Source organism: Pangasianodon hypophthalmus, chromosome 8, assembly GCF_027358585.1.
Source record: "Pangasianodon hypophthalmus isolate fPanHyp1 chromosome 8, fPanHyp1.pri, whole genome shotgun sequence".
NCBI classification, from domain to species: domain Eukaryota; kingdom Metazoa; phylum Chordata; class Actinopteri; order Siluriformes; family Pangasiidae; genus Pangasianodon; species Pangasianodon hypophthalmus.
Window position 1 is genome coordinate 13,678,001 of NC_069717.1, and position 19,324 is coordinate 13,697,324.

Here is a 19,324-nt window from a genome sequence, read left to right on the forward strand (position 1 = left end):
TTTTATTGAGCATCTTGCAGAAGCAGCCACAGTTCTCCTGGAGACTTTGACTGTCACACTTGCTTCTTATTTTCGCAGCAAAACCCAGCAGCCTTCATTATGTATTTTTGTCTGAAAAGTGTCTCTTATGTAATATGCTGCTTTCTTTACTGACATACAAGCATTTTTCTGTAACATTTAATTTTGTGCTGGAAAACTAATGTTTGGAAATCTATAAAGTTTTTGTACTGAATCAATGATGTAGAAGTCTTAAAATAAAAATCTATAACAAAGTTTGTACTAAAAAAATAGGGTGCCTAAGACTTTTGCACAGTACTGTGTGTATGTATGTATATATGTCTGTATATATATAAAGTATGTATATGTGTATATATATATATATGTATGTGTGCGTATGTGTGTCTTTTATTGTAGTAGCTGTATCTTGCTCCAAAAAGCACATGGTGTCATTGAGTTCAAATCTTTTTTCCCATCGGAAACTCACGTAAGGAAGAGCATATACCTGGAAGTGCAGAGTACCAATCAAATTGCAGCCTTCAAACTGCAGCATAAAGTGTGTGGCCAGCTAAAGTTACAAAAAAGTCAGTGAACTTTTTTTTTATAAAACTTTATGGTGGTAGTTTTGTTGAGTAATGACCAGTTGCTCTTCATCCTGAAATATGATTTCACAGAGAGAATCGGCAGCAACTCCTTTTAAAGCAGAATGTCAAGTATTGCAGAATGGTTAGGAGAGCTTAGTGCTGACAGACTCTCAATACAGAAATCTAATATTAAAGGAAAAAATCATTCTGACTCTGAGAATGGCTTACATATTCATTTTGTAATTAACATGCAATCATCAGTGGCGTCCAACATTTATTTTGTAATGAAATTGAGTTCAGTAAAGACTTCTTTCATTGACATGTTGGTCTATTTTCACTTTGGTTAACAGTTTTCTGTGTTACCCACAATGCATTTTGATTACCTGCTGATAGTGTCCAATGGGAAGCTCTACCTGAAGAGACCAGTGCAGCAGTGCTTTAGTCTTTTACTCTGTCCAGCTCTCTCACCTCCTTATCTTTATACTCTGCTCAAACAGATAAGTTCATAAAGATTGAACTTTCATGCTAATACCTCCACGCTAACACCATCATCTTCTTGTCTCATAGATTGCTGCGCTTTATAGCTGCATTGCATTCAGGTACTTTAATTTCAGCATTTGCTGTCTCCACTACTTTTATGTTGGATTTTGCATTATTGACATTAAACCTCCTTGGAAAAAGATAAGTGAGAAAGAAGCTCTCGCTCTTTTTTAGGTTCAGCGAAACCTGATCATTATTTCTTATGTTTGAATTGTTGAATAGTTGACTGTTGAATTAAATTTAAAAATGTCCCAATCTAAGGCTAACTTCACAGGAATAATGAAAATACAGCACCATCCAACAAATTAGCACTGCTAATCATATCACAAATATTTCAATATAAATATATGAATGCGTTTCAGGGTGTAGTTTTCCTTTAATGTGTTGATAGACTGACAGTATGACAGGTGTGTGAGGAAAGTGTGTTAGAGTGCATGCACGTTTCTTTGTCTTGCTGCAGGTGTGCTCTTGAGCATGTGCTGGCGTGAGTTTGTTCCTGTTCTGTGTTCCTTGTTGATGTCTGAAGAAATGCATGACAACTTGTATTTGCCTGAAGCGCTTTTATTATTATTATTATTATTTTTGCTATTTTTAAAGATAAGTAACTTAAGAGTAATAAAGAATGCGTTCTATGGCAAGTAAGCCCCTCTTCCAGACATCATTTGTACTTGACAATTATTTTTCATATTTGTGCACACGTGTCATGATGATTAAACGTTTATAAAACTTTAAGCTCAGACAAATTGTCAAAGTGATTGCCATCATTCATGTCTATAGGAATAGTCTTTGCTTTTAAATTTGTCTGTAGATGCCTGTAGGTGCCTGTAGATTGTGTTCCATTGGCTGCTTAATCCAGAGTTTAGTTGTCATAACATTTGTCTGTACAATCTCAGAGCAAATCTCTTACTGGATGCTGTCAGTAAGAGAATGGCTGTCTTTGAGTGTATAGTATTCATTGACTCTGACAACAAAAGGCAGCTTTATTCAACAGTTGGGAAATATATTTAATGCACAAACGGCACAAATAAACCTCTGGACTTAATTTTAGATGGGCCCTGATTTGTTCTCTCCAGATTTCCATCCCTTCGTGACAGCCCCATGTTTGTGCACCAGCTTTCTATTGGGAGGAAAGTATGAGGTCGATTCTGTCAGGTTTGAAATAGGAGTCATTGGGCTTTACATTCTGTCGTTCTTCTACTAAAAATAGTGATGTTATTCTGTCTCTGGATGAAAGAAGCTTATTCCTTTTTCCCGTCAAGCTAAATGTATTCTATGAACTTGTGTTGGCGCGCGCGCGCGTGTGTGTGTGTGTGTGTGTGTGTGTGTGTGTGTGTGTGTGAAGCATTTTTAGACCTGTGTTTCATTACCATAATCAGCAGATTGTAATTTTTATGCAAAAGGGCAGTAGCAACATAGACAAAAACTGACTTTTATTCCCTGAGTGTTCTTTCTCCAAATGCACATTATGCATCGTGAATACAGCTGAAACGTTTCCCCGTTGTCCACCAGAATTTATTTTTCAGTATGGTTGTCATTATATATAAAGAGATATTTAACAAATTGTCCAGTCAGTCAAAGAGCATTTTCAAACCTGACTTTGACTGTGTGCAGTTCACAGTGCAAGGGACAAACAGCATGAAAAGAATAAACATCACTGTCTTTACTGTTTAGCTTCATAAGGCCTAAATTTTTAAATAGAAATTTTAATGAGTAAGGTTACCTACAAAGGACAAACAGTGTAGTTTTTAAATTTACATACCATTTTTTGTTCATAGAAACATACCCTTTAGTGATCGGTGCATAAATCTGAATCTACTTTGTGCCTCAGAGAAAAAAAAAAGATTGCGTGATGCCTGCTGTTCAGGCGACAGGAAATGTTCCTTAAATGTAATCAAAACAGGTTGGCTGCAGCTCATGTCCTGTTCACTGCAAAGCAAAATATCAGTCTTGCTTTTGATTAGAGGTGCTACAGTAAATTACAGGTCTGATCCTCTTCAGATTGTGTTTATGAATCAGTGAAGGTCTCGCTTTCAGATACGAGTACCTGCTATTAGAATTTTTATTCTGATTGTGTTTTTTTCTGATTCAGATGGTGTTTGTGTGTGCTGTCATCACAGCAGCTGAATGGCTCTAAACAGGTGAACTGTTCTTCTATTGGATTTTAGCCAGAGTCTGCTTTTTTGCAATTCCTTGAACCCTTTATCCCTCCCTCTAGGCCATCAGGGGAAGTGGACTGAAATACACCCTAAACTGTGTTTATGGGAACAGTTTAAGCTTCCTCAACAGCACTAACTTGCAGACTTCAAAGAGTCATAACAGCATGAATGGAAGGTATGAGTGCCACGTTCTGCTGTGAGTCAGGCTCAGGGTTTTGTACAGATTTCCTCCGGTTTGCCGAGGCCATTGTGTGCACTGGAGCAGAAAGAAATCCCTTGGGACCAAAGCTATATGAATATATTCTTCAATTGAAAAGAGGGAGTGTGGAAAGCTCTTGGGTGGTTTTTACCAGTCCAAATAATAAAGCGCTGGTGATTTGAATAGAAGCACTGTGTATCCACTGACCGTGTGTTACATTTGAGAACCATTATGTGGGCAAGCCAAGACCTGAGGACACAAAAGAAGTGGGTGTTGGTTCTCTTGCTTGCTAGAGTGACGTTGGAAGCAGTGTTTTGATAAAGCACAGCTGTAAGGTGAACACACTAGAAGCCCTGCTGAAAAGGTCACCCAAAGTAATATGCAGAGAGAAAGCAAACAGTTGTGTATTCATTTTTTATGACCAGGTTCCTGTCTTTAAGCTTAGATAAACACCTGATACTCTAGACCCCTGAATCTTATCTGCAGGCTGTGGAAATGTTCATGCTAGCTATATCAAGTTGTATTTGAGGTTAAACTACTGACCAGCCTCAGAAGTGTTTCAGTACGTACGTCCTTTAATTTAGCTACATTAGCACATGGAGAAGGATGAAGAAAGAAGGGTGCGGTCCAGAAGGCTTCTCCAAAATCCACAGGCATCTTTTGAACTCTGTGTTTCTCCTCCTTAATGATAGGCTGATCAGGAGAGGAAAAATCCAGCGCTTTGATGTGGATTTGGGGTGGCTGCGGTGTGTAAACGTGCCAAAACTGGATCTGAGTTTATGTTGGGGCTGGATCAACAAATCAGTTCTTTTCAGAGTTTTCAGTTTGGTTCTGTGTAAAAACCTTAACGATGCATTATTCAATTTTTTTTATTTCTTAGTACTACAAATAATTTGGATAATATGTACAACATGATAAAAAAAAATAATCGTTTAAGCTATAGTATGAGCACAAATGTATTATGTGGCTGAGAAACCTTGGCGCACCGGACCAGAAGGCTTGTCTGTGTTCACATGGGCCTTCTGTCAGTCTTTTTATAGACACTCCCAACTGACCCTTCACTCCGCCCCAATCTCAGTCTGAATCACCCTCCTAGAAATGTATGTAATTCTAGCTAACTCCTGTGCAACTAACAGTGCTGACATTGCTAACTAGCTATCTCTGGAAGTGACGGTCAGCTGAAAAACTCATGGGAGCTCATTACAAAGAAAACAAGGCACTCTTGACCATTCTCGCAGCAGCAAATCAGCATGAGCCGAATTTCACGTTAGGTGAATGGCCAAGTGGACAAAAACACAGGTCTGACACCATCACCCACCTAATTGAATTCTACTAGTCATTGTAGATTCTGGGGGCATACTTCATGCATATAAGTGACAAAATGGACACTGGTTCAGGGTGTAAATAATCATTTCAGTGTTTTTGTACTTCACCTACTTAACCACTAGAGCTCCAATCTTGACTAATCTTGACTTGTACACCTTTAAATGTTTTATATCGAGACAGCTATAACAAGAATGTGAATAAATATAGTTACACTTGAAATGCTGTCTTAGACCTGTGAGTTTTTGTCATGTAGCAGCCATGTGCAAAATTAAAGAAAAAAAAAAAAAAGATTTCTCAGTATTCATCATACCCAACTATTGATAGTGTCCCAAAACATTAAAGCTTTTGACCACAAATCACTGTTGAAGATAATCCAGTTTATTCACATGACTGTGTCTCCGTGTGTGTTTTCCAGCCCGCATATCATCTTCCTGTCCCAGAGTGTGTTAGCGGGTAACAAAATCCTGTGTGGGACAAGGTTGTGCCATGAGATTGCTCACTCCTGGTTTGGTTTAGCCATCGGCGCACGGGACTGGACAGAGGAATGGATCAGCGAGGGGTTTGCTACATACCTAGAAGACGTGTTCTGGGCCAAACTCCAGCAGGTATCTGAACCACTGAAAAATCAACACCCTGCTCAGCATAGCTCAGTTTTTCTTGGCTATCATCTTCTCTGGTAGCTTCATAATTTCAGGTTTGTTCTGATATGTACAGTGTATGCTGCAACAGAAAAGCACTCAAAAACAACAGGATGTGCAAATCAGATGAGAATTAATTGCAGTTGCTCTCTGTTTTTTACTCAGTCTATGGAAAAAAATTTAGAAAAACATTCTGAAAAATGACACTTTTTGACCAAAAAAATTCCTATTAAAGCGGACACAATTGTTTGCCCAAAATAAATATAACTTTTGCCATCAAATATATTGAACATTTCTAGCGCACACAGTGAAGTCAGCTACAGACATCTGCACAGATTTGCATTGTATATTACAGTGGGACTTGCCTTATACTCTTTTTGCAGCTTGCGCTTGTATTATAGATTGCATGAGTGACTTTAAAGCAATGATGTAGCTTTAGAATTAATTTCACTTTTGCCTGTGTGACAAAAATCTCATTATTTTTGTTACTTTTCTCACTCTGTCTCACGTACATAAACACAGTCACAAATGGGCAGCACTGAGAATGAGCAGCCGAAGCAACTGAAGGCTCTGCTGCGTTGGAGAAGACTGAAGGATGAGTTAGAGAACTCTGAAGAGGAGCTGCAGGTCCTTAGGTATGTCAAGTCACCTCACTCTCGCCCTCACTATCTGCCTAGTATTACACCTGAAGCCTCATTACTGATAATCTCACTTATACACATGCAGACATAAACACAGGCACATTTCCATAGGGGCAGGTAGGGCGGAGCCGCACTGAATAGATCAGCCATTCAACAAATATTAATTAACATTTTAAATTCAGCTGGAATACTAAGTACCTTGTTTGAGTGACCGACTATTTTAAAACATGTTGCTATTTGACAGCTATAAGCTGATATTCCATTGATATGCTTGCCTTACTAGATGTTGCATAATAATGGAACGTCATACTCACCGCCCCATTTACTGTAGCTCCACAGAGTTATTATTGCACCTAATGGTCAAAAAGGGGAACTGCAGCAAGCACTATTAGAGGCCCATTGGGGCACGAATCACACTGCCCCATTCATGCTTTATAGACAAGACAGTTAATGACAGGGTTGCCAGGGTCAGGTTTTTATACCAGAGTGGGATATTTTATAAATACCCTGCGGTCTCAGAGATCTTGTTTTATAGGAAATAATCTGAATTAAGTCTAGTGTAAGTGCAGACAGTGTGTCTATGATCTACAAAGCCATTTCTATTGTAAGATCTACTGCAAAGTTTGTGAGAGGGAAAGGGGAATTATGGAGTGGATAATGTCCGTGCATCAGAATTGCGGTGCACCACAGTGACCTTCTTTTCCAAACACAGGCTGAGAAAAAGAAGAAAAATGTGTGTCTCTTTTCCAGTTGCCGATTTTTTTTGGGCTAGTATTGTGTGTTTGTTGAGATGGGTTGGTAGTTGGGCTGGAAATTTTGCTGAAACCTGGCAACCATGGTTAATGCCATTATCTCTTCTGTGTGAGCCTTGCACACTGTGAGACTGGCAATGGGAAACACACCTACTGTATTGAATATAGTTTCAAAAAGGTATGTCTAAAACTGTATGTAGTGTGGATATAAAAATCTACACACATTCCTGCTTCTGTAGGATTTTCTTGACCACTTCTTGGTTTCATTCGACTGCTGAAGCCATGGTCCACAAAGAGCTTATAAAGCATGTACTTGATCTCATTGTGGAAAGGTATCAATCAGGAGAAAGTTACAGAAGAACTTCATTAGATGTGCCATGGAAAACCGTGAAGGCCATCATCAACAAGTGGAGAAAATGGGGCACCACAGTAACATTACCAAGAACAGCACGTCCCTCCAAAATTGCCGAAAGGGCAATAGGAAAACATATTAGGGAGGCTGCCAAGAGACTGGTGGTAATATTAAAGGAGTTGCAGGAATATCTGGCAAGTATTGGTCACTCCCTGCATGTGACAATAATCTCTTGTATTCTTTACATGTCTGGGATATTTATTCTCATGAAAAAAACATATCTAAGCCCACTGAAATTTTGCCAATGCATACAGTCAGCCCAAACAATGGCAAAAAGTGTTATGGTCTGATGAGACCAAGGGGCATAATTCTAAGAGACATGTTGGCCAGGAAAAAAAACAAACAAAAAAAAAAAAAAGAAAACATAACCACGGTAAAGCATGGTGGTGGCAACATCATGCTGTGGGGCTGCTTCTCTTCAGCTCTATCTAGTCAAGATAGAGGGAATCATGGATAGCTCCAAACACCAATCTAGTTTGTCACAAAACCTGTAGGTCTCTGAGACAGCTGAAGATGAAGAAAAATTTCACTTTCCAGCATGATAAAGATCCAAAGCACAAATCCAAGGAAAAAAAAAGGAATGGCTTCAGAAGAAGATGCTCAAAGTTTTAGGAACAGACCAGTCAGAGCCCAGATCTAAATCCTGTCGAAAACCTGTGGAATGATTTGATTAGGGCTGTGCACAGTAGATTCCATCACAATGTGACATTTTTGCAAGGAAGAGGAATAATATTGCCAAATCAAGATGTGCTAAGTTGGTAGACTCTTACCCAAAAAGCGCTTATTATAAGCAAATGGTGCTTTAACAAAGTATTAGTTAAGGGGTGTACACACTCATGCAAACAGGTTATTGTTATTCTTTTCCTTTTTTTCCCCCTAAAACATTTCTCTTTATTTTTCACTTGAATTTTGTTGGTTTCTATATCACATTAACGGTGAAAAAAAAAAAAAAAGATCTGACATGATTTATCTTCATTTCATTTTTTATGTCACAAAAACCTGCACTTTTAACAGGAGTGTGCACACTTTTTATGTCCATCGTTTGTTGTCGACTCTGAACTGCCTATTACGGGGTTACTCTAAAAATTCACTAGATACTCGCCTATAGCATAGTGTGATAACTTCTGAGGACATGTTGTTATTGTGTCATCCTGCGCCACCAAAATCTGTGGTCATGAGCAGCTGCTCATTATGACATTATTGTCATAATCTATAATAATTTTTCGTCCAGTCATTTGTAAAAACACGCAATCCATGGCTGAATATGAAATAACTTCCTACTCCATATACTATATTATACTACACTTTATTTCATTATATGTGGCTTAATATAATCACTTTTACACCCTTTATAGAGCACTTGCAGGATAAAAATATTTATTAAATATTACCTTTATTTTATTAAGTGAAATTTATCAGGGATTATAACTTTCATCACCTGGAGTCACCTTCTTTTAGGAAAAAGCATTTTTTACACTGATTCGATCTGTAATGCTTTATATGAAGCATACCTACAATCCACTACATCATCACCTATATAAAAGGCAATATGCCTGTCAATATGTATTATTTTACTGTCCTCAAATTTACATTCATATTTATAAGACTATTACACTGTTAGTAAAAACAAAGTAATAACTTTCAAGATAATAGATATGGATAAGATTTAGATAAAAATACAGGGTTGTTCTCTCAAATAAAGCAATACTGTTGATTTTATTTAATATGAACTTCATGTAAACATAATTTCTAGTTGAATAATTATGTTAATAATGATGATAATATTAATTTATTATTATTATCATCATCATTATTATCATTATTATGAATAGTATCTGTGTGCGTGTGTGTGCGCGTGTGCGCGCATGTGTGGGAGAGCGCAAGTGTGCGCGTGCCTGTGTGTGTTCAGGAGCACACCTACACAAGAATTCCACTGCTCCAGCAGGGAACATGTCTGAATTGGCCCCTCGCTCAGCATTTAATCTCTGGGATTAAATGTTCAGACTTTTACTTTTTCAGCTTCCCTAATTATCTACAAAAAAGGAAAAAGAGCCCATGTAGGCAGTTAGACTCTTGCTAACATACTGTGGAAAAAAGATGAATTCATCACATTCCTGACTGAATATCTCAAGCCTACTTATATGTAAATATGATTTTTGAAGCACTGTTCCAGCATGCTCCCAATGTAGACAGACGCCATAGATAGAAGAAACCTGGAAGTGGCATTAGCTGCTGTTGCTCTCTACTTTCATATGCCAGCGCTCCTGCCACATTAGCATGGGTGGGAATTGATTATAAGACAATGATGATGGTAATGCAGCTTAACCCTTAAAAAAAATAAGCTGTAACTCAATTGATTTAATGCTGTCAGTATTTTAAATCTAACACTTATTAAAAAACAACTATAATAATATCATCATAATAATAAATTGGGCTGTGGTGGAGACCCCATTCTGACCTGATGTTAATATCCATCTCACGTGATCCAGTCACAGTGCTAAATACAGGTGTGAATGGAAACAAATACTGAATGTCCTGTGCTTTGCGTTCTAAACACTTAACCACTTTAACTTTTTGGAAGTGGTCAAACGTGCATATGCTGCATAACATTTTGTTACTTTAGTATTATAGATTCTATCAAGGTTTAGAATAAATGAGAGATAGAACATTATAATACTAAGGTCAAGATTTGTAGTGTGAATTCTAGTGTTCAAGTGAAAGATGGAATTAATTAAATTTAAAAAATAATAATTTAAGTAAAATTAAAAACTGATATTAGACACAACAGAAAAGCATTCGCTCTGTTGTTGGGAAAATCACACCTTCGAATCCCAATGATGCCACAGCCATCCGTGGCTGGCAGTCCTAGAGAGCAAAATTGGTCATGCTCTCTGAATGGAAGGGATGGCATTTCTCTTTTTCCCCTGTCAATCAGTGCCACACTATCCAATCGTGGCTGTCTCTGATCTCATGTATGCAGAAGAGGACAGATGGCACCACGGGTGGATTAATGCACAGGCTAGTGTAGGCTGTAGCCCAGGGGCTCACGGTGATCAGTGAGCCTCTGTTCAATGTTTTTTACTTAGATTTTTTAAACCATCTTATCAAGTCCAACGCATGTATTTGATTGATCCATAATTATTATTTCTACAGTAGTAATTAGTAGTGTTACTGAACAGAGGTTTTAAAATAACAGGCAATCGATGAGCAGACTGCGCTCATGATGAGTTGACGTCGCCCCTCCCTATGACAATTTCAGTTGTAACCTCATTAACCTACAAACAACAGATACAGGGCCGTAACCATTATAGAGATTGACACGTCCTCCTCAATAATCAGATATGGCCAAATTTTTCCCCCCAATATTTGATATTTTTGATGCTGCTCTGCTGCACTCCATTATGCACCACTATGCGTGTTGTTAGGATGACAAAAAGTTAAAAAAGTTACATTTTTAGGATGGTCTTCCTCTGCGATCGATCAGCACTTGTCAACGTCAACATGTTTGTGATGGCCAGTCAAGTCAAAGAAGGCGGGCTTTAGTGTTCTCAGAAACCGCATGACGCTTCAGTTTTAACAGTGAATGAGTGCGAAGATGTAAGCTAAGTAGCTATAGTGTAATATTTGACAACTGTTTTATGATAGAAACATTAAACGACCAAGAGTAATATCCAGGGATTCATGTAAAGTAATGCGTTATTGTCAATGTGACGAGACAAGAAACATTAACGGAGCCATTTTCAGCATATTAGGTATAAGCATAAGATGAAGAATGAATGTGTGCATTGAATGAGTTTAATGAACATGGTTACCAGTCTTTCAGTAAATTCACTTGTCTTAGAAAATGATTCATAAAGCTCAAAGTGGGAGAGTTATCATCCTCAGACTAGAACATGGTAAAACATGTGGATATGACTCAAGTATGTTTTTAGCACATGCTAGCCCTCACCATTCCCGGTTGGTAGATGTTGTGTGATAGGGTGAGAGCTGGCCGGTGGGTGGGAACAGACAGATGGGGAGGACATGGGGGAAAAAAGCCATTATTAATATAATGATTTGGGGGAGAATATAAAAATGGGGCGTATTCCTCATTATTTGAAAAGTTTAGAATTTGAATGTGTTTTAGTAATGATGATGATGACAATGTAACCTCTTAAGCAAGGAAAATAATGGATGTTGTGTCTCAATTTTATTATGAACTTATATGTTCCAGAAACCCTTTTGTTATTTACTTACCCACAGAAATCCACGAGGAATATCTTTTATTTAAGTTTCTTAAACACTCAGTGGAGCCATATCTCAAATGGCTTTATGTTCACTACATACTGTATGCATTTCTACATAGCGTATAAGAGAGTGGTGTTGTAGTATTTATGAGGTGCACTATACTGTGTACTCAATACCATTTGGGATGTAGCTATATAAAAACTGTCCTAGTAGAAAGGAAATAGCCGAGTGGACTTGTGAAAGAGTAAAAAGTGATACTAGGAAATACAATTTATTCTAAAAACCCTAAGTAAATGTAATACAGTAAAGAACTGCTTAGTCAACATTATTCATAAAATCCAGTCACTGGAAGTTACAAAGGAATTAATCGACTCACATAAAAGTACCAAGTGCGAATGGCTATGTGTTCTTAGCTTTCCACTTGTGATCAGATCCCAAAATGAATATTCACATCAGATCTGAACAGGATGTGAAATGATCCCTAATCTTCCCACAGCCAGAAGATGGTCGGAAGACAAATCTTTGCTTAAAATATCTAGTTGATGTGTTGGAAGCAGAAAGAATGGGCCAGGTGCGTGTGTGTCGCTTACCTGGGGAAGAGATGGCATAAGGATGCGCTATAGGAAGAAGGCAAGCCAGTGGAGGCAGTGTGATGCTCTGGGCAATGCTCTGCTGGGAAACCTTGGGTCCTGGCATTCATGTGTATGTTAATTTGACACGTACCACCTACCTAAACATTGTTGTATACCAGATACACCCCTTCATGGCAACGGTATTCCCTAATGGCATTGGCCTCCTTCAGCAGGATAATGTGCCCTGCCGCACTGTAAAAAATGGTTTGAGAAACAGGTGTCGACTTGGCCTCCAAATTCCCCAGATCTCAATCTGATCGAGCATTTGTGGGACGTGCTGGACAAACAATGGAGGCTCCACCTCACAACGTACAGGACTTAAAGGATGTGCTGCTAACATTTTGATGCCAGATACCACAGCACACCTTCAGAGGTCTTGTGGAGTCCATGCTTGGAGTCCAAGTACTCAAAGTGAAAATACAATACTATACAATGTGCATTGTGTTCATGCTGTGTTTTGTACATGAAGCTTTGCAGCACACATGGAGAACACTAGAGAAACTTTTTTTCTCCAAAAAAAAAGAGAGTGAGAGATTGAAAGTGATTTCCATTGATTTTCACACAGTCTGATGACTAGAAGCAACAGACAATTCATCTATTCATGTGGAAGTGCAGACTGCAATGAGCAGACTGTGTATTGTGTGTTTGATGAATGTCTGTTACTCCTTCTCTCTCTCTCTCTCTCTCTCTCTCTCTCTCTCTCTCTCTCTCTTCCCTCCTGCCTGTTTCTAGTTTTATGACAGTGTGGGTCAAATGACATGACTTGTCGTTTACCTCCTTAGTCTGTGATTTATTTATTTGTTTGTTTGTTTATATTGAATGAGCTGAATTGTTATTTGGACCTTTTAATAATCTCTGACTCTATACATGCACATGGAAATATTATAGTTTTGGCAGATTTTAAACACATATGACAATAGCTCCATAAGTGCATGTAGAAAAAAACATTTGAAATTTGTTTTATTGCTATGGGTAATATTGTCAAGCTATTAAGTGGTAAGCCTTTTATAGTATTCTACATTTACTCGAACAAAATGTGCTTGCTTGACATGCAGAGTTAAAACAAGCCTTAATGAGACCATTCAGGGAACATCCTCACATGCAAACTATTTAGTATATTTGATAACGATTGAAATATGAAATCAATGGAGCCAAATGCAATGATACAATGTCACAAAAAAAATCTAAGTCAAACTAGGTGTGAAAACAGCCTAGGTCTATTTCTGACTCATACAACCAGTTTGCTTCCTTAATCAACACACAGCTTTCTGTTGTAAGGTTTTTTTTTTTTTTTTTTTTTTAATCATTTGTAATGGCTGACTGATTTGCCGTCTCTGGTGACGAGCACACTGTTCACACTGTTGTTGTTTTGCTTCTGCAACACTGGTGTTCTAGTGTCCCCCCCCCCCCCCCCCCCCTCTCTTTCTCATCTATACTAAGAGGCCAGGAAAAGTGCAAGCTGCTTTTTAAAAATAACGACCCTTCTCAGAGTTATGCAGAGAGACAGAGTGAGTGTGAATAAGTATAATTTGGGGGAATTTTTGGTCTTAGAAAGCATAAGCACTTGAAGCGGAATGAGGCAAAAAAAAAAGGGGGGGGAAGATGGCCAGTTCTAGTTCTGAATCTTTAGAAACAGGTCTCACAGATGTACTAGAGTGTTTTAACATGCCATATTTCCCTCACCTGAGTGGAGCTGTACCTGCAAAGATCGAAGGCATTCTTGGCTGCTACAGAACTGTGAACTCCCACATACCAGGCGTGGCTCCAAGTCTCAGAGTGTCCTTTAAAGAGACAAGCCAGCAAAAAAACAAATCCTGAATCACTCTATAACTCTAGTAGCTATCACTGATTGAGAGATTTAAGAGTGGTGTGGCATTTTTATGACTCCGCCACTCCGCATTATGTTTTCAGGTTATCAGTGCATCCAAGGTTCTCATTAGCTTGATATCTCTACAAAGAGTGGTTGAATTTATATGTAGGATTTATATGGGGTTTTCACTGTAACCAGCAGATGAACTGTTTACATTCTGGAACTGAGCCAGACAGGATCAAGGTCACAGCAAGGTCAAATGTCTGAAACAGTTTTTCTTCAATAGCTCGTTTCCTGGTTGTCACACAGAGATGTTACACATTAGTGCTCGGGAACTCGTGGCCCATTTTCTGGCTGTCTAAGATTTTTGCCATCAGTCCGTCTGTGTGTACTTCCATGTGTATGTCTGAGATTCTCATTAGCACGATATCTCAAGAACAAGTAGTTGACTGTTTGTAGGATTTATATGGAATTATCATTGTAACCAGATGATGAGTACAATTAGATGATTAGATTTTAGGATTGATCCAAACAGGGTCAAGGTCACAGCAAGGTCAAATGTCTGAAATACAACTGCATACAAGTTAGTAACAAGAAGGATTAGACATGTCTGTGGTTCGGCGTCCCCACTGATGCTGTTGGTGTCAAGTACAACTTGTTTTAGTGCAGGTGTTTTAACAAGCTTTTTTGAGCACGATATTTTAGTTGTTTGCTAATTACATAGCTAGCTACCAAAATGATTGCCAGCCAGCTTCATCAATGCTTCTAGCTAGCATGTTGTGAAGTGGTTTTAACGAGCTAGCCAACATAGTTCAACAGTTTGTTTGTCTCTTTGGTTGGCTTTAGAATTCCATTTTTTTTTTTTTCCTTCTTCCTCCCTAAATGCTGAGTTATGCAAAATCCTGTCATGGTATTTAGTAACTGTGACAATCATGTTGATGAACATGGAACTTGTGAGAAGATAACAATATTGGCTAGAATAATTATATCCCCAGAATGCATTTCTTTCATCAAGTCTTCAATGTAACTTAAATATTTGTTGACTTGCCACACTAGAGGGATGTTACAAAATGTTCTTTACTGATTTGCTTGCAATAACATTTCTATTGAATCTCTGAATACCACAAATTTACATACCTCAGCTTTAATAATGTAGAAAATGCTGATAGCCATAGAGCTGAGGTTTCCTTGTTTAAACAAATACCCCAGTGTATTGGCTGGACAATGGCAAAATCAAAAGTATTCTGGTCTTTTCACTGCTGCCTCCATCCTTATCCATGAAGGAAAAAAAAAGATGATTTGTAAGAAAGTAGCATGACCCAGGCAAACGGCGCCTGTGTATTGATCCTGCAGGGCCGGCATTGCAGGAGCCTCTTTATAGGCGAGCTCGGTTAATCTCCTGATGTCGATCGATGCTTTTAAACTGGGGTAATGATCACACACGCAGCCATGGCCGGTGCTCCAACCATTGTTTATTTGCCAGTGTCTGCTCGGGAAGGAAACACTCTATCAGTCATTAGCTCTGAGGGCACAGTCAGGCAGCAAAAATTGTTACAGATCTCAGCGAGGCTGCCTTGCCCACTGTTGTGTGGTTCATATATTATACGTGATATTGTTTTATGGCTGCTTCCAGGCTTTCATGTGAATCAAACGGGATGCATGTTATACAAAAGAACATTGTGCAAAGCTACATACTTCTAACTGATAGCGCATGTTCACCTTTTTATATTATGTTTGCTTATTTGGAATTGTGAGTAAAATTTGTTTCTATGGTGATCCTGTGTACCAGGGTCTACCTCCAGTAAGCGGTAAGAGCAGAGCTCGACCTGCTATCGTTTTGCAAATGCATGCATATCAGGGGCATTTACTGGGCTGTTAAGTTAGTTTTAATGCCTACTGCTGTCAGGGTAACCCCACTCAGACCTCGGGCAATGCAGCAGTATTTCTCTAACAGCCGTCAGTCTGCTAAATGTGCTTTACCTACGTGCTTTGCAGGCCCAATAAGGACACTACAGGAGAGGTCAGCGAGTCTGGAGCCTCCATCGTGAAGCATGCCCTTAACCCAGGAAAACCATTCATGCAAGTGCACTACCTCAAAGTAAGTCTACAAAAGCAAAAGCTAGCTGGAGAGCTAAAGGCCTTTGGAATGTGCAAAATATCTGAGGCTGTGCAACATCTAAGACCTAACCTATGATAGATTTAGTCTGTGTGGATCTAGATGTTGATCATAGGATATTTATAGTCAATTGGACGTTTTTTTTTTTTTTTTTTTTTTTTTGGAAACTAAATCATAATTTTTTTTTTGTTTGTTTCTCTAAGGGTTACTTTCTCCTGATGTTCCTGGCTAGTAAAGTGGGCGAGGATGAGTTCTTGAGCTTCTTCAGACTTTTCGTGAGAAGATTTCATGGGCAGCTTATTCTGTCTCAGGTATTGGAAATTTATGTCCACATACAAATCCTACAATCACAGCAAACCCATGTAAAAAAAAAATGTATGTCTGCATTCCTTCCAGTTTCATGACATACCAAATATATTGCTACTCCCATGCTGTAATGCTTAGTAAAGGCTTTCCAGAATGCACTTGGTTCACATCGGCTTATTGGATTCGATTAGAGACTGAATTTCTTTTGTCTACTTTGTGAGAGCCACATTAGCAGGATGGTGAGGAGGGTGGGGAAAGCGGTGAGTGTGGATTTTAGAAGAAGTGACTTGTAAGTTGTATTTGCTGATGCGCTGTGATTGTTTCATGTAGGACTTCCTTCAGATGTTTCTGGATACATTCCCAGCTTTGAAAAGGTAAGCATGAGCTGTGCGCTCATTCACACTGCTGCATAGTTTAATGTCTCACCTCCACCAGCAAACGAGATTTTTAACACAGCTGTCAGATGTCAAGAGTGAGTAATTTGACAGTATGTGAGTGCCACAGAATAAGAATAGCATAATTTTTTTTCATGTGCAACCTAATTTTATTGTGTCACTGTTAACGGTAACATACAGCACATAACTTTGTCAGGGAGAAAACCCCTCCCTATAATACATTAAATAGGTTTATATTGAAATAGCTGTGATGTGCAAAGTGATACTGGTGCTAATTTATTGGTTGATGCTGTGAGAACTATGCGCTGACATAGGAGAATATTGCTAGTGCTGTGACAACATTTAATAGGAGAAAAAAATTGGTTTTTTTATCACTCGCCATTTTCCAGTGGCTTTCAATATCATATTAATGAGAATTTCATAGAACATATAATTAATGGAGACCAAAAAAATAGGCCTCATAGTCCCAGAATGCAATGCAGCTATACAACACAGTTGCGCTGTGCACAGTTGAGTTGCAGCAGAGACTTGGCTCAGCTAGATAACGATCTATGAGATGAGAAGCACGATAGTGTTGATGGCGGTATTAGCATGAAAGTTGAAGATTTAGAAACTGTTTGATCAGAGTGTACAGATGATGGGGTGAGAGAGCTCCACAGACTACAGGACTAAAGCCCTGCTGCATTGCTCACTTTAGCTGGAGATAAAGCAATGGCTAACGCTACATTTGACTAAACCTTGTAACCCCAACTATAAAAAACAAAGAAAACACCCCCTTAACTCAGAATTCCTATGTGGAAAGTCGGGAAGGTCTCCTCGACTCTGAGTTCATCATGTGACATCAAATCAACATGGCTGCTTAAAGCATCAACAGTAAACAAAGCAGCACTTCTTTACTTTTAAACGAGTTATACTTTATATACTAGTATTTGCTTTAGATATATTAGCTTGTTAAACCTAACATAAGAGTACATAGTTTGCTGTTTTGAGGAGGTAAATATACATCATTCATCACAGTTAGCTGGTTAAATTGATGCTAACGAAAGACAGACATGGACGCCTCCATGTTTTTCCCCACATTGCAGCTTGAACACACAGAGGTCGGAAATGACTTAATTCCACTTCTGACTTAAGTCGAAAGCAGTATGTCCACTGGCACCACTATCAGTGGGTAATCAAACAGCATTGTGGGAAATGTAGAAAACTTGTAGCTAAAGTGGAAATAGACAGATGAATAAAATTAAAACTAAAAACGTCAACGTCAACTGTTAATTGTTTAATTGTTTAACTGTTAATTTAGCTTAACATGCTAGTCGTTCATGTTATATTTTTCCATTAACTTCTGTTTTCCTAATGACGCCTCCATTCATTTGCCATCTACTCATCTACACTGGGTTTCTGATTATGCAGGGACTTTCATGCCATAGCTATGTGTTTTGTGGCTGGTGCAGCATCCGGGGAACATCAAATCAGAATCCAAACAGCTGTTGCATTCTGTTTTCAGCTATCAGTTCAGGTGGTTCAGTCCAAGAACCTTCCTCCTCCACATGGTAAACTGGCCAGTTCAGTCCTCCGCTGACCAATTCAAAACAAAGGGTGATTTTGTTATTTGACCAAAAAAAAAGACAGAATGCAACAGTTTTCACATTTTTTCTCTTTGTCTCTCATTATTTATCTGCTTTTTCCCCTTCGCCCACTGCATTCCCTCTAGCCTTAGCCTCTATCTCTAATAGAATCCTCTCTATTTGTCTTTTCTTCTGACTTTGTTGAGTTTTTCCTCTTGCTCATATGATTTTGTCATGTCTGTTTCCTCATCACGGATTTGGAGCTGAAAAATAATCAATTAAAATAAAAGAGAATGATGAATGCAGTTAATAATGATAGTGTGTCTACTGCTGATGGAATGAAGATGATCATGGAGCAGCATGAATTCTAGTGTTATCCTTTTGGGATATTAAAAAATCCCAAATAAAGATTTTTGCATGTCAGAAAGAGCCTAGGGCTAGGGCTAGGGGTTGAGGCTAGTTCTGTTAGTTCAGTTCTGTGATAACCGCTCCATTTTGACATTCAGACTGTCGTTAAAGATTTTTTAGCATGAGTGAGAATTTCTTTTTGATAATAGCAAGTAGACATGTGTGTACATGCCCTGATTCAAGATGAGCTCATCAGAATATAGCAAAGCAATATCCATGCCAACTCTATGGGTCTGCTGCAGGAGTGTGTGCTGTTTTCTCAAATATATATGCTCTATGTGTCGTGTGTGTGTGTGTGTGTGTGTGTGTGTTTCCTAAGTCCTGACTTTCAGTAGGGGAAGAGAATGTTTAGATTTTTTCCATTCTGTCTAAATGTGTGTTGATTGCTGCGTCGTAGACAAGATCAGCTCTCATACCTGCCTGGTACAGTCCATTAGTTGATTATATGTGCAGGTGTGCTTCTGCTAGCTAACAAGATTATTTCAGAAAGCAGTCTGGCTTGCATTACAAAGGAAAATAAGGTTTCACTTCTATATATGCATTGTCAAGAACAGCATGTGTATGCATCCTGTAGTATGATTGCCTATGGCATTTTTATTGAAAGAATTTTGCACTGAATC

At 38.6% G+C, this 19,324-nt stretch overlaps 1 protein-coding gene across 6 annotated transcripts in view; it reads left to right on the top strand.

The window, feature by feature from the left end:
* aopep (aminopeptidase O (putative)) overlaps positions 1-19,324 on the top strand; it is a 72,871-nt gene that overhangs the window by 15,408 nt on the left and 38,139 nt on the right. For all 6 annotated transcript variants that reach the window (XM_053236308.1, XM_053236309.1, XM_026914857.3 and 3 more), the window contains 5 exons: positions 5,218-5,407; positions 5,963-6,075; positions 15,910-16,012; positions 16,234-16,341; positions 16,667-16,710. In XM_053236308.1, coding sequence (XP_053092283.1) covers positions 5,218-5,407; positions 5,963-6,075; positions 15,910-16,012; positions 16,234-16,341; positions 16,667-16,710 — 558 coding nt within the window. The remainder of the gene's footprint in view (positions 1-5,217; positions 5,408-5,962; positions 6,076-15,909; positions 16,013-16,233; positions 16,342-16,666; positions 16,711-19,324) is intronic.